General features: G+C 41.1%; 1 protein-coding gene across 1 annotated transcript in view; it reads left to right on the top strand.

Moving 5' to 3' along the window:
- The window catches only part of LOC119417570 (poly(rC)-binding protein 4), a 55,948-nt gene that overhangs the window by 34,724 nt on the left and 7,183 nt on the right, over positions 1–14,041 (top strand). Inside the window, exons 6-12 of the mRNA XM_037684806.1 lie at positions 1,782–1,913; positions 3,388–3,516; positions 5,940–6,014; positions 8,535–8,606; positions 12,415–12,456; positions 12,556–12,655; positions 13,115–13,164. Of these exons, the coding sequence (XP_037540734.1) occupies positions 1,782–1,913; positions 3,388–3,516; positions 5,940–6,014; positions 8,535–8,606; positions 12,415–12,456; positions 12,556–12,655; positions 13,115–13,164 (600 nt within the window). The remainder of the gene's footprint in view (positions 1–1,781; positions 1,914–3,387; positions 3,517–5,939; positions 6,015–8,534; positions 8,607–12,414; positions 12,457–12,555; positions 12,656–13,114; positions 13,165–14,041) is intronic.

Here is a 14,041-nt window from a genome sequence, read left to right as displayed (position 1 = left end):
AGTTAGTTAGTTAGTTAGTTAGTTAGTTAGTTAGTTAGTTAGTTAGTACATTTTATTGTTGGATGTAACAGGGACCATGTGTACATAATTTTGTTCCACCACATGTACCACATGAAATGTGAATGACAAATAAATCTCTGTCTCTGACTTTGATTTTCATTTTCATTAAGAGTTTCAAGCTTTGATGAGTTTTCCTGAATGCGTGAATGTGAATCTTGTGCTGCACATGAAGTGCTTCAGGTCTAAGTGTAAGTTTCCTCGTTCACAGTACTTGTGGTATACTTTTTTTGTGGTGTGTGTTTGTTAGCATTCATTAGATCTGAGGTTAGCGGGGTATTCTCAGAGAGCTGGAGTTGTTTTGTATCTTTAATTTGCGTTTGTCATTTTTTAAAGCCATCACCACGGTGGGATAAAGCCTCAGTAAACCCACTGTCATGGTTTAATAAAATAATAGTGACTCACTTGTGCGTGCTAGTCTGAGCTAAGACTGAAACATGTTGAAACAGCTCCATTAAAAATAGTAACAATAACTCACAATTTACATTTTAAAGATTTTGCTCTTGGAACATGAAAAAATGCACATTTTATTTTCTTTTTCAGCACAACAACTGTTTTTCTTTGTAAACCTATAGTTACAGGAGCAAGATGTTTTTTTAAGTGTAATTAGCTGTGTCTTTACTTTGCATGACTCTGATAGTGTAACTTTACATTCATTCATAGATGAGAACTGAAATAATATACTTTAAAAAGTTCACTAATTCAGCTCTTTTCAAAAGATCTCTGGGTGTCCAGGTCCAACCTGATGGAAGGACACGAGGGAACGTGATTAGACAGACAGAACACGAAACACAATTTTTCTCCCAAGCTGCAGGGCTCCTCATGTAGAGAATCCAGCCATCTGTATAAATGATTAAACAGTCTTTTAAGGGGCAGCTCCCACTGGACTGGAGAACATGAACTACATTGCTGTCCAACCTGGAGTGGACTTTTCATTCAGGAGCACACACCGTCAGGCTGAGGTTAATGAGATGCTCGGCTGCTCTTTGCTGTTCCTCGCTCTCTCAGCCTCTCTGCCAACGAAACACCTGACACATCCAGCATGGATCCCAGCAGAGTTCTCTCATGAGTACTGGTTTGCTGCAGCTGCATACTGCACTGTTAGCTGCTTCACTCATCATGCCTTTGAAAAGACTGACTTGTTGGCTCATCGTGACATTCTTAAGATTTTATTATCACTTTACTGGTTGCTGGTTTTTGAACGCATGGAATTCTGTTTGGAAAATAAAACAACTTTGTCTATATTAGTATAAATCTCAAATTGCTATAATGTCCAGTCCTAGTTTATAAACTCTATGTAGCTGATGAGTTATTGCTCATTCTGTTTCATTAATTAACGCCTCAGCCATGAGAGGATCATGTGTCTGTGTCTGTGTTCATTTGTCTTTTAGCAACACACCTCAACAACCAAGGACATATTTTAGTGAGACTCTCTGAAGATAATCATTGGACGTGCATCTACGACAGATTCATATTCAAAGTCAGTCCAATTTAAGATGTCTGCCAAAGCTAACTAAACCTAGCAAACACAAAAAAGGTTATAAATCAGTCAGTTTTTCTGATATTGAGCTAACATCTGATGTGGCTCAGAGTCATCCACCAGCATATGACAAGTGCTAACAGATTGCACAAATTTTAAATGTATAAAACCTTGGCCTTCAAGGCAGCGTGTGATGTACAGTCCTTTGATGAATGCTTCTTTCTTTTCTCGCATCTTCCTCCAGGACTTGACGGTGCTGGTGGCCAACGGCACCATCAGCTCCAAGCCTCCAGTCACTCTGCGGCTCGTCATCCCTGCCAGCCAGTGCGGCTCGCTTATTGGGAAAGGAGGCGCAAAGATAAAGGAGATCAGAGAGGTGAGCATCCAGAACAGAAACTTAACACGAAGGCTATTTCATGGCTAAAACAATGCAAACCTGTAGAAGATGGAAGAAGATGCTGCAGCTGGATGATAAGAGTAATGCATGAAAACTCAGATTTGTGTTGCACTGCATAATTTGTATTATGTTCATTTTAAGGCGCTATATGAATTAAACAGTTTTATTTTTAGTCATTACATTCAGTTTTGTTGTGGGGGGGCAGATAACTAAATAAATTATAAACATTTCATCAAAGCAGACAAAGTTCTTGCAAAGGAAGATAAAGCAACAACAGAAACCAAAACGGAAAACGAGATGAGGCTGGTAAAGACTCACACCTCGAACTCTGATATAGACATGGACGGCTAACTTAAATAAGCAAAGGGACATAAATACTGAGAGAAAGTAACAATCAGATCAAGAGCAGGTGTGCTGATTGGTCCGTGAGATCAGGTGAGAAAAGGTCAGGATGCAAAACTATTTTTAAAACAAATCACATAACGAATATTCGCTGACTGGGAGATTTTTCTATTTGATGTTAATCTAATTCAAAACTGTCAGATTAAATCTAAATTTAGAAAGGCTTTCAGGTTGTAGTCTCTGAGAGAGAGCTGCTTCCTGACAGGAAGTGCTCGTTTACACAAAGCTAGAAATGTGCCGATTGGATTCATCTGGACAGCAAACATGTCTGACCTAGTTTCTAAAAGTATGAACACAGTCTGAAATATTAAAAAAATTAAGTACTTTGATCTGCAGAAATAATACTGAAAACATACCTGGCTGAAGGTATCACCTGATCTCACGGTTGATTTAATTTATTGGCAGCAGGTCAGTAAATTTACAAAATGATCTCCTGTTTGGGTCTGAGGTGCCTGACTGATGAAACACAGCTGTTCAGAAAGCAGATGTTTTGTAGATATTGAAACCAAAACATTTAAATTCATTGAAACGGATCACCTAACATACAGCTGAAATCAGCTGTGGTGATTTGATTTGGGGAAAATCCCTGTTTACCTTAATTTTTCTCATTTTAAGCTTAACTTCTGCTCAGCTGTTTCTATAGTTGGACTGGTTTTATTGTCTGGATCAAATCCCACAGCTGCTTTGATTTGAGATTTGATTTTTCTAGTTTCCAATGGGCACGTGTTACGTTGTCATGGTATGAGACGGATGTATTTGTGCTTTGTGTTACTTATTACTAATGGATTTTAAAATCAACAAGTGAAAGCTATGAAGGTTTTGAGTCATTCGTATGTCCTTAGGAGCAAAACACAAAAGAATCCAAATGATTTTAGGAAATGCCACAAACTGAAACTCTGACATTTAAGAATTAAAATATATTTTTTATTTTTATATTTAATAGGTGGAAGCAAACGTTGCTCAGAAACCAAGAAGAAGTCATGTCTGTGATGTCAGATGGTCTCATCTCCTGAATCGAGCTAATTTTCTTTCAAACCTTTGTCGTTTGTAGAGCACAGGAGCTCAGATACAGGTGGCCGGGGATTTGCTCCCCAACTCTACGGAGCGAGGGGTGACGATATCTGGGAATCAGGACTCTGTAATCCAGTGTGTCAAGCTCATCTGCACAGTAATCCTGGAGGTAGGAAGCACACTGTTCCTCTCTTTGTGCAGTGCTCCCACACCTTGTCAAAGCTTTTGTCGCTGCGGCGGCGCAGAGGAAAATGATGGCTGCCGACACGCGTTTTTAATCTCACCGTGCCGTTGCTCATTCAGCTGCATAAATAGTTCATGTATTTCTCATAAGCTGCATGTTGTTGATTCCTGCGAGGTCACTGCATTCAGCTCGAGTCTTTGTGTGACTCACACTGTGTGGCAAATATGAAGAACTGAGTCCTCTGTGCAAAAACCTGGGAAGGTCTTGCGTTATTAAGAGGTCAAGGGTCAGTTTTATAAAAGACAATCAATTTCTCACAAGAAAAGAATAAACATAAAGCAGAACAATCTGTCCAACTTTAGACAACGTTTCTCTTGAAAAAAACTGAGCAGGAGATGGGAAAAACATCCCTAAGCATGTATTAATGGACGTGCACACATTTGGGTTTGTTTTTAGTGTGTGTTCGCGCTGCAGCTGGACCCAACTGACTAATTGCTGGTTTGATCCAGATTTCCAGGGCATTTCTTCAAAGGCTTGTGAGTTTCATTAGGATTCTGTACCAGCAGCATCTTGCTTTCGGCTCCAAGATTTAAATTATGCAAAGTTATACAAAGAATTGTCTGCGATGTTAAACCCAAAACAGTATCACCAGCACTGCAGTGACTTGATAAGATATACACAGTCATGTACACTTCATAATCTCCGTCTCTTACCGGTGTTGGAAGAATTTTATCTTCAAATGTCTCCTTGTCAGTAGATGCTTTATTTAAATGGAGGGCAGGACTCTGCAGATATTATCCACGTGGAATATTCACTTTCTTTTTCTTATTTAGTATCTAAAAGGGGTACTTCAGAAGATTTAAAATCAGGTTTTGTAGACAAGGTTATGAACCATTAATATGCTGTTGTAAATGGATAAATGACCTCAGTTTGGATCATTTGGATGATGCTAACAGCTAGTTAGCTTGTTTTAGGACCAAAGATTGCCTGCTTCCAAACAACTCTAATATAAAAAAATAATAATTAAAAGGGGTTCATGTGAATGGGCAGCACGGTGGCGCAACTGGTAGAGCTGCTGCCTCTCAGCAAGCAGGTCCTTGGTTCAAACCCCGGTCCAGGGGCCTTTCTGGGTGGAGTTTGCATGTTCTCTCTGTGCATGCATGGGTTTTCTCCGGGTACTCCGGTTTCCTCCCACAGACCAAAAACATGCATGTTAGGCTGATTGGTAACTCTAAATTGTCCCTAGGTGTGAGTGAGAGAGTGAATGGTTGTTTGTCTCGTTTGTCTCTATGTGGCCCTGTGATGGACTTGTGACCCGTCCAGGGTGTACCCCGCCCCTCGCACAGTAATTGCTGGACATGGGCACCAGCAACCCCTGTGACCCAAAATGGAATAAGCGGGTAAAGATAATGGATGGATGGATGGATGGTTCATGTGAATTATATTTTAATAAACATTGACATTGCTGTTAACTTTACATTAAACATTTATTTTGACGGAGGTAGCGTGACATCACTGCTGGCACCAGAAGTGCTAAAGCTAGCAGCTGCTGATGATATGCTTACAAATAACCATGTAATTCCATATAAATATCAGTGTAATGGGAAATGATCATCAGTGTAAAGGTTCATAAAATAGTGTTTGCATGAAGCACTGCAAAGTTTTGGAAAATAGTTGTTTTTAGACGGCAACAGTCCGCCTCGGTTGTGGCCTCGCTCAAAATAGCTTTTAGCTTGTCAATCAGGTCCTGATGAATGTCTCCAGAACTCAGCTCATTCTAAGAGCTATTGTCAGAAAAAAATTCATTCACTAACGTTGCTTAATCAAAAGAACTACAACTCACAGCAGGTGAAGATTTTTTTTTAATTGACTTTACTTGCAAGGACCCGTTCAGGACATAGATAAATGCATATGCATGAAAACAATGTCACAGAATGAGCCTTGAATCGAGTCATCTACAGACTTTTAAACAGTTCAGTGGAGTTCAGTGGCTCTTCCCCCGTCCTGTAGCCAGCTGCAGTCCCAACAAAGAAAGACACGCTGACATGGTGCATGTCCATCAGAGGCTCTGCGAGTCAGTCTCCAGGTCGAGATAAGAGATTGCTTTTGGCTCAAGGCAGGAGAGGAAGGTGTTCTCAGCCACAATATAAAAACACAACAAAAACATAGCCCTCGACAAAAATTCTCTAACAGCCATCTATAACAGGTAAGATAGTAACTGTTCATATACTTTTCACTGAACTCCACTTTGAATGACCATTTGAATTAATGCTAAATTTTAAAAGCAGGTTAAAGAGGGCTCTCGGGTCATTTTGCAGCTACTATGCCGAGCGCTTTTATGTTTAGAAGATTTGTTTTCTGGTCAAAGTTTATGTGACACCTGATTGTTTGACTTGTTTTAACCCTAGTCTCCACCTAAGGGTGCCACCATCCCTTACCAACCGAGCCCTTCCCCAGCTGCTCTCCTCATCGCAGGGAACCAGGTGAGAACAAGAGATTTCTACCACACAGTTGACCCACACAGTTCACTTGGTTTTCATTATGAACATTGGAACGGTGGCTGCTACGGCCTTAAATTAAGGTAAATTAAATACATCTGTTGGACGTTAAGGCAAACTCACTCTACTGATGGTTTACTGTGCTGACTCTGAAATAAAACAGATTAATGACAATAGAATTGGTGAAACTAAGTCACTGCAAATATGCACAAAAATAAACAAAGCTAAATTATTACCAATCAAAACTTGGGCAACTATTGGACTTTTCAGAGATGATTTGATTTGTGTTGCTGTTGTGCTGTGCAGGGTTGTGGAGGATGATTAGATGGGTCATCTGATGGTCGAGTGGTTGTTCATCACAAAACGATCGCACGCTCACAGTGTCCTCATCACGACACGCTTCACCCAACTCAAGTCAGAGGATGCAGAGTCCAGGGATCTTATTGTCACACCACATTTAGAGATAACTTTACATGTTTTCTTTGCAAAGTGGCTAACTAGAAGTTCATCGTGTTAAACATTTAGAATATTGTTTTTCTTAGTTATTTAACTGAAAACTCATAACAAGGCTCAGAATGAGAGGAAAGTTGAATTATAAAAGATGATGATGATGATGAAAATTTGAAAATATATGCTCAAGTAAAAGTATGTTATTGGATGATATCTCTGGAGTCAGTAGAATGATCGAATGTCCAATATTTGTAAAGCGATTTCCTTCTGGATAAAAATAGTTGCCTGGTAGACAGACAAAAAATAATCTTACCATAATTGTATTTATTTTGCACAAATAAAAATAAAATACATGAAAAAGCAAATAATTACTAATATTAATAGAAACACCAAACATAATGACTCACTAGATAAATATATAAAATAATTTAAAGTCTTTAGCGTTCCTTGAAGGAATGCATATGACTCGCTCCTTCTTTTGTCAGAGTTTGATACTAAGATCATCATTTTTTTAAAGAATGAACAGAGTTAAAGCTGCAGGAGTTATATATAATTTACTAAATGACAATTGAAGCTATAGCTCATAAAAACATGTATTAAAATCCTCATGTCAGGGCTTTCAAACTACAGTACTCAGTTCAGTGTGTTATGATAATTAAATTAAATTAAATGACAGAAATAAACTTAAGCACAATTTTCAGTCATGGTACAACACATTGTGTATTTGCTGCTCCTTCAATTCCTTGTTGTTTGCTGGGTAATTATAGATTTGATGCATCAAAACAATAAGCCTGTTTCTCTTTTCAAAAAGATGCTTTTCTCCATTTCATGCAGCGTCTATTTAAGTCCTATTTGTTAGACTTTTTAAAAATTTGGTTATGTTTAGATAACTGTAAAAAGCCCAAATAAGTAAATCTGATGTTACATTTTCATATCATTATTTTAAAATTAGTCCCTTCCTGCACAGCATATCATAGATTGATGCTGCATAAATGACAGTATCGGAAGTTACAGTAGTTATTAACATAAAATGTGTTTACATTTTTGGAGGGCATCTAAAGCAGGGCTATTCAACTAAAATGCTCAGGGGGCCACAGTTACTGAGAGCAAAGAGCTCCGGGGCCAGACATCCTGCAGTTATTGTCATTAAGTAAGTTTGTTTTATGGTTTCAAATCTAGTTTTATTTCAAATGAACCCATTGGTGGCCCCAACTGAGTTAATCCGTTGGCCTGATTTGGCCCCCATGCCGCCAGTTGAATAGCCCTGATCTAGAGGTTTGTAAATGACCCCGTGGGGCTCCACTCCCCTCTGGATTAGCAGCGCTGAATGTTTTCAGTGAGTTTTCCCCAAAATATCTTGTTCTTCGTCAAATTCTTTCCCGCCTCCTGTATTGAAGGTCGTCAGTGAGTGGGACTGGGTGGATTTTGTCAGTTTGAGCGCTGCAGACGCTGTGGTTTGAGCAGGGGCCGACATCCACCCTCCTATGGAGCGAGTCACGAGATTAGCAAGTGGGACTGGAGACCTGCCGTCTCCTCTGGCTGCAGCAGCAGCCACATACTCTGCATAGCTGTCAGCAGTTCTGACACAGTTTGTGCTGCTTCAGACTGGAGCCAATTTATAGAACGGCTTTGTGTTTTTGATATGCCTCATAATAGGCAATAAAATTAAACTCGAGACACGATGCTGGTCACTGAGAGCAGAGTGTAATGAAGGCGTGCAGCGATAAGGAAGGATAAATCTCTGGGGAAATGAAGCGAGGGGTGGGAAAGGGTCAGAGGATGAGTCACAGCCTTTAAGCCTGTTAAGTGTGTGGAAGTGTCAGAACTGCAGAATGGAGAGGCCGGCGCTGAGCAAATACAGTGTGATGTGCAGAAATAGCCTGGAAAGAAGTAAAAACTGGAAGTTTCTGTTTGTTTTTTTTTACATAAAATCCACCACTGACGACTGGTGAGACAGATACCCCCACTCATCTGCACCCTCCGTGCAGAAACACCAGCTCAACACACAAACACGGTGACAGATTTTCATTGTGTGGCTTTGTTTTGTTTTTTTAGATTTTTGAAGCCTCAGAATTCGCCCCCCATCCTCTGTACACAATTACCCAGGGTGGCCTGGACCTCCAGCAGGTAAGAGAGCAATCGATCTGTGAATAATATAAAATCACCTGAAAGAGTTCTCTTGTTTCAAACACTGACTGGTCCTGACGCACACACCCTCTTAATGGGCAGCACAAGAATAAGTGTGAGCGCCGTGCTGACCCTAGTGGTGAGTGAGGGCAGGGGTTGTGTGGTATGTGCACAGTAACACCGTCCAGCAGGCGGTATGAGGCATTAAACCCAACAGCTGAGCATAAGCTGCAGCTATTGTTCTGGCTTTTCATAAGAGCTATAAGCAGTGCTGAAACCTGATGCCGTCACACACCACCACAGATCTGCTGGGTCTTTTTTTGTCCTGCCAAGCGCTGCACCACAAACATTTCAGCTTCAGGAAAATTCCTCCCCTGACAACAAGAGCAGCTTCTGTTTTTTTGTTGTTGTTGTTTTTTCATCTTCAACTCAGAATGTGGTGGAAAGAACTACAACCTCCCACTGTGTCATATAAAGCAGAAAAACTTCACATTCCAGATTTGCTCGTGTGGGAAATGGTTCAAGATTATCGTTATGAATTTGTAGCGCCGGCTTCCTTCTTTATAGAAACGCAGCCTGAGATGCACTGATGCAGAGGGAGGATGGGCTCTCCTCCCCAGTTTACAAGCGTACAGGATGGACTGGTAATAGAAGGCAGACTGCTGGCGTCAGGCAGAATTGAGTTAAGCTAAGTGCTGTCTGGTAGGGCCATAACTGTAACGATTTGGAGAGTGGGGGGAGATACAAACACACCACCCTTAATTATTTAGACAGACAGCAAGACAGGTGGATATTTTCTCTTTCCTACATCTTTGATGCGGCTACATCTAGCACAACAGCAACTTGGTCGTCCATCCTGCTAATATAGACAACAGGTAAACAAAAACACATTTTTATTAAAGGCCTGGCATTCCTTGAATATGCGCATATTGCCCGCCATCTTTTGTGCCAGAGTTTTAAAGAAAGACCTTTTGTTGAGAAGTGACAGAAACTTTTAGATTAATCCTTGATCATCCCTTGACCTGGTTATTTTGCACTTGTTCGTGCTCGAAGCACATGTTGCAAATAGAGACATCAAGTTTTAGCTCAGTATCTGTGAGTTTGACTGATTCATAGCTTTTTTTAGTTTGCTAGGTTGGTGGCCATCTTGATTTGAGTTGATCCCAGATGTTAATCAGTTTTAGATGGACTTCCAGTGATTGTTTTCTGAGAGTTTCAATACAATCCATCCAGTGGTTCATGGGATATTTTGCTAACAGACAGATAAACAAACACATAGGCACTCAAACACATGCAATTCCATTAGCGCTTGACTTTCATGGTGGCAGGTGATACAGGGATAATTAGGGAGAAAAACTTTAGTTTGGTATTTATTAAAATAAGAACAATACTTGGACAGTATGTTCCTAAAAATCTGTTCTAACATATGAGGTCAAGCAGGAATCCCCATGGATTATGATGTATGCAGATGACATTGTGATCTGTGGTGAGAACAGGGAACAGGTGGAAGAGAACTTGGAGAGGTGGCGGTGTGCACTTGAAAGAAGAGGAATGAAAGTCAAGCCGTACTAACGACAGAGGGAGTCCGGTGGAACAGTGAGGCTACAAGGAGCAGAGGTCACAAAGGTGCAGGACTTCAAGTACTTGGGGTCCACTGTCCAGGAAAATGGGGTGTGGTAAAGAGGTGAAGAAGAGAGTCCAGGCAGGACGGAGTGGGTGGAGAAAAGTTTCAGGATTGATTTGTGACAACAGGGTGTCAGCAAAGGTCAAAGGAAAAGTTTACAAGGCAGTGGTGAGACCAGTTATGTTGTATGATCTGGAGACAGAGACATGGACAAAAAGACAGGAGAAAGAGCTGGAAGTGGCAGAAATGAAGATGTTCAGGTTCTCCTTAGGAATGACAAGGATGGATAAGATTAAGAATGAGATCATCAGAGGTACAGCACAAGTTGAACAACTGGGAGATAAAGTTAGAGAGACCAGACTGAGATGGTTTGGACATGTCCAGAGGAGGGACAGTGGGTATACTGGTAGAAGGATGTTCGAAATGCATCTGCCAGGAAAAAGATAAAGAGGAGATATATGGATGCAGTTAGAGAGGACATGGAGGTAGTTGGAGTGAGGACAGAGGATGCAGAGGACAGAGATGGAGGAGGATGACTCTCTGTGGAGACCCCAGAAGAGGAAAAGCCAAAAGAAGAATAAAAAGAAGATCCTATATAACAATGTTTTCTAATGTTTGTTTTGCCAAAAGGTGTTTTCTCAAGTGATTTGGGTGGTCGGTGCAGCGGCCAAACATTAAACTATGGTGGCTGTGACCACCACTGGCTCCTCCATTGCACCTGGTGGTGGATAAAATTGCTCTGTCCACTCGCCAGCCTGGATTCGTCACTCTGTGCTGCCTCAGACAAGAAAAAAAAAAAACTACCTCTGTTCTTTTACATAGTGCAACTTCTACCCACTTGAATATCTTGCAACAACAACAAGGTTGACTTGGATAATCTGTTCAATTCCAGTCCAGAAAATCACATCTTGAAAACTATAAACAGCCACAGTTCAAATCCCTCATCGCGGGGGGGTCAGTGGTGCACTGCTCGTTAATGTGGAGCCTTGAAAAATCATTTCACATGACAACAGAGTGGTTTTGTCTGCACAGTGCCAGAAGTCTGAATCTCAACTCTGAGCATTTCACAAACATTTGTCTTTTTCTGACATCTTTTTCACGTCACCATCCTCGCTGCTGTTGACAAACGAGGCTTTCCTCGTTCCAGTGAACAACTTGTGCTTCACGCTGGAACCACTCCAGATTTCTCCTGGTTACACTTCACACCTGACTTCTCTCACTGCAGAACCCTGAGGTGCATCACTGTAAAACTTTCTCATACGGTTAACAAACAAAACAAAAACTGCTGAGAAAAAATGTGTTGCAACTTTTTTTAAATGTTATGTTTTATTTAGGATTCTCTAAAAAAACCTTCATGTTTCAAAATATCATCACTCATTTGTTTATTCGGGTGAAGAAATTACAAAAATGGTGCACAAATCAGTCTTTGTTTGTTTTTCTGTTTTATTTTGGGAACCTAAATTAATAAAAAAACAAATGACAATTCATATATTTTTTTAAATGTTCTGTTCCATACATACTGGATATACAAATTGTTACAATTCAACTTTTGAAAATTCAACTTTTTAATATTTCAGTTCAGGGTTTTCACATATTCTGACCCAGTCAACAGACAGAAGCTTTTTTCTTTTTGGTTGGTTGATGCTTTTCTTCCACGTGGAGCAGCAGAGATGATGAATGTGAAGCCGTTCTCCGTGAGACAACGTGCATTTCCAAACATCCCGTCTGCTTTCATCTGTACTCCAAACTGTTTTCAAAAACAACTCCATATAGTTGGTGTCTCCCACACTGTGTCCACACTGAGGCGTGTTGTCCTGAGGAACAGAGAAACCGTTCCAGTGAAATATTTATGAGACATTGTTTTAAAGCTGTGAGCACCACGAGCAAAATACTATCGACCTCTATTGTGCTGAACGCACTGAGGAATATTAGGGGATTGTTCTCCATCAGGACAAATAAAAACCAAACTGCTGCAAAACGGGAATCATCACATTATTTTAATGTTTCAGCTGAAAATGTGACCGGTTGCTTTGATCATTTTAATTTAATGTTATTAGACAGCCTGCCGTGTATTGATGATGAAGCACTTTCATTAGGAAGCTGCAGATTTACTGCCTGTGACTGTGGCATTTTTATTGCTATAATTTACCTAATGTAGGACGCTTTTTCTCTTTATTTTCTCAGGCCTACACCTTGCAAAATCAATATGGCATTCCACACTCAGAGGTATGGCAGTTTTTGTGGGAGGATTATAACTCAATAGAGCCTGAGAAGTTTATGGTTTCGAGTTTCGCTGAATCAAGTTTTTCCTCTTTTGTTTTACAGCTGGCCAAACTGCACCAGCTGTCGATGCAGCGAGGCCTGAGTCCCATCGCCCAGCCTGCCTCGACAATCATGCCCGGTATGTGCGCTGTAATACAAGTCGGTGATTTTCTTGATTGTTCTCCGTCGCTCCAACAATTGCCTTTCCTTTTCTTTATCTGTAAGAAAACTTGGCTGTTTAACCTGCTCTACAGGTGCTGGAAGTAAAGGATCGCTGTTATTAGCTGCGCTGATAAGGAGCTTTTATTGGCTGGCGGGGAGGAGACGCGGCTTCATTGCTCCATTATATCTGCCAGTCAGAGAGAAACTATTATGTTCAATGATGTGTTCTGCAGAGTCAGAGACCTGGGAGCCAGAAAAGAATGAGCGTCGTGTTAAACATCAGCTCATTAAAATGGAAATGAACTGCTTTACTATATCTGGCAGTGTTCTGCTGAAAGGGTTTTCCCAGCATGTCAGCGAGGGTTTGAACAGCTTTGCTAAATAAAGAAGCTGAATTCTGATTCAAAATCTGTGATGTGTCAATTCTGATTCACTCGCTGCATGTATTTTCTCTCATCAGGGATGGACCCAACTTCTCAGACATCCCAGGAGCTTCTTATTCCCAATGACGTAAGAAAAACCTGCATCCCGCTCAGATCTGATTTTACATCCATACAGCGCTGCAGCAGATGACGAGCTAGAACAAAGACGTTGCAGCATGAGAGATGAAAGCCATGTGGACGACTAACTAATTACCCTCATTAGTTTAACCTCAGACTAGACCAAGGTTAAAGGGATTCTGAGCAGATATGGATCCTCTCGCATCATCGTGTGGGCTGAAGTAGCAGTGTCTTAGAGTGACTCCCATGAGTGATGAGTAAATCCTCTCATGTTTCCTGACCTACTTAGAGGCTGTCTGCTGTCAAAACAGCCAATAAGAAAACAGAAGTATCCTTTCCCTCCTCACTTAGCCTCCGCCAGGGTTTGATGACCAGACTCTCTGATCTGAGAGTGGAAATCAGAGAGAAATAATGAGCGCAGCGTTCAGCACGGCAGCTTCGCTCAGAGAGTCGTGTCAGCTCTGGCTGTAAGTGGTAGCATCACCTCAACAGGGAGAGTAAACACTGCAATAAGGGTATTCGTATTAAAGTTTTTTTTCTTCTTCTTTCGGCTGCGCCATTCCTCAGCGGTCGCCACAGTGAACTAACTCACATGAAGACTTGGCAATTGATTTATGCTGGACGCCCATCCTGAGGCAACCACAGACCACCGAGCTACCACAGCCCTCTGTGTGGAGCAGAGAGCTGCTATCTAGGGTTCCCAGGGGAGCAGATGGTGGGGGTTAAGGGCCTTGCTCAAGAGCCCAGAGTGGGGCAAATGAGGGTGGAGGCAGGTGTGGGTGCTTCACCTTTCCCTTTCACCTTCACTAACCTCTGCACTGCCACTTCCCATAAGAGTATTTGTATTAACGTGTAGGTAACAGAAATGCTTGTGTAATTACATTTTA

This window comes from Nematolebias whitei, chromosome 11 (genome assembly GCF_014905685.2).
Source record: "Nematolebias whitei isolate Nwh7 chromosome 11, NemWhi1, whole genome shotgun sequence".
NCBI lineage: Eukaryota > Metazoa > Chordata > Actinopteri > Cyprinodontiformes > Rivulidae > Nematolebias > Nematolebias whitei.
This window is presented reverse-complemented; position numbering and strand designations above follow the sequence as displayed.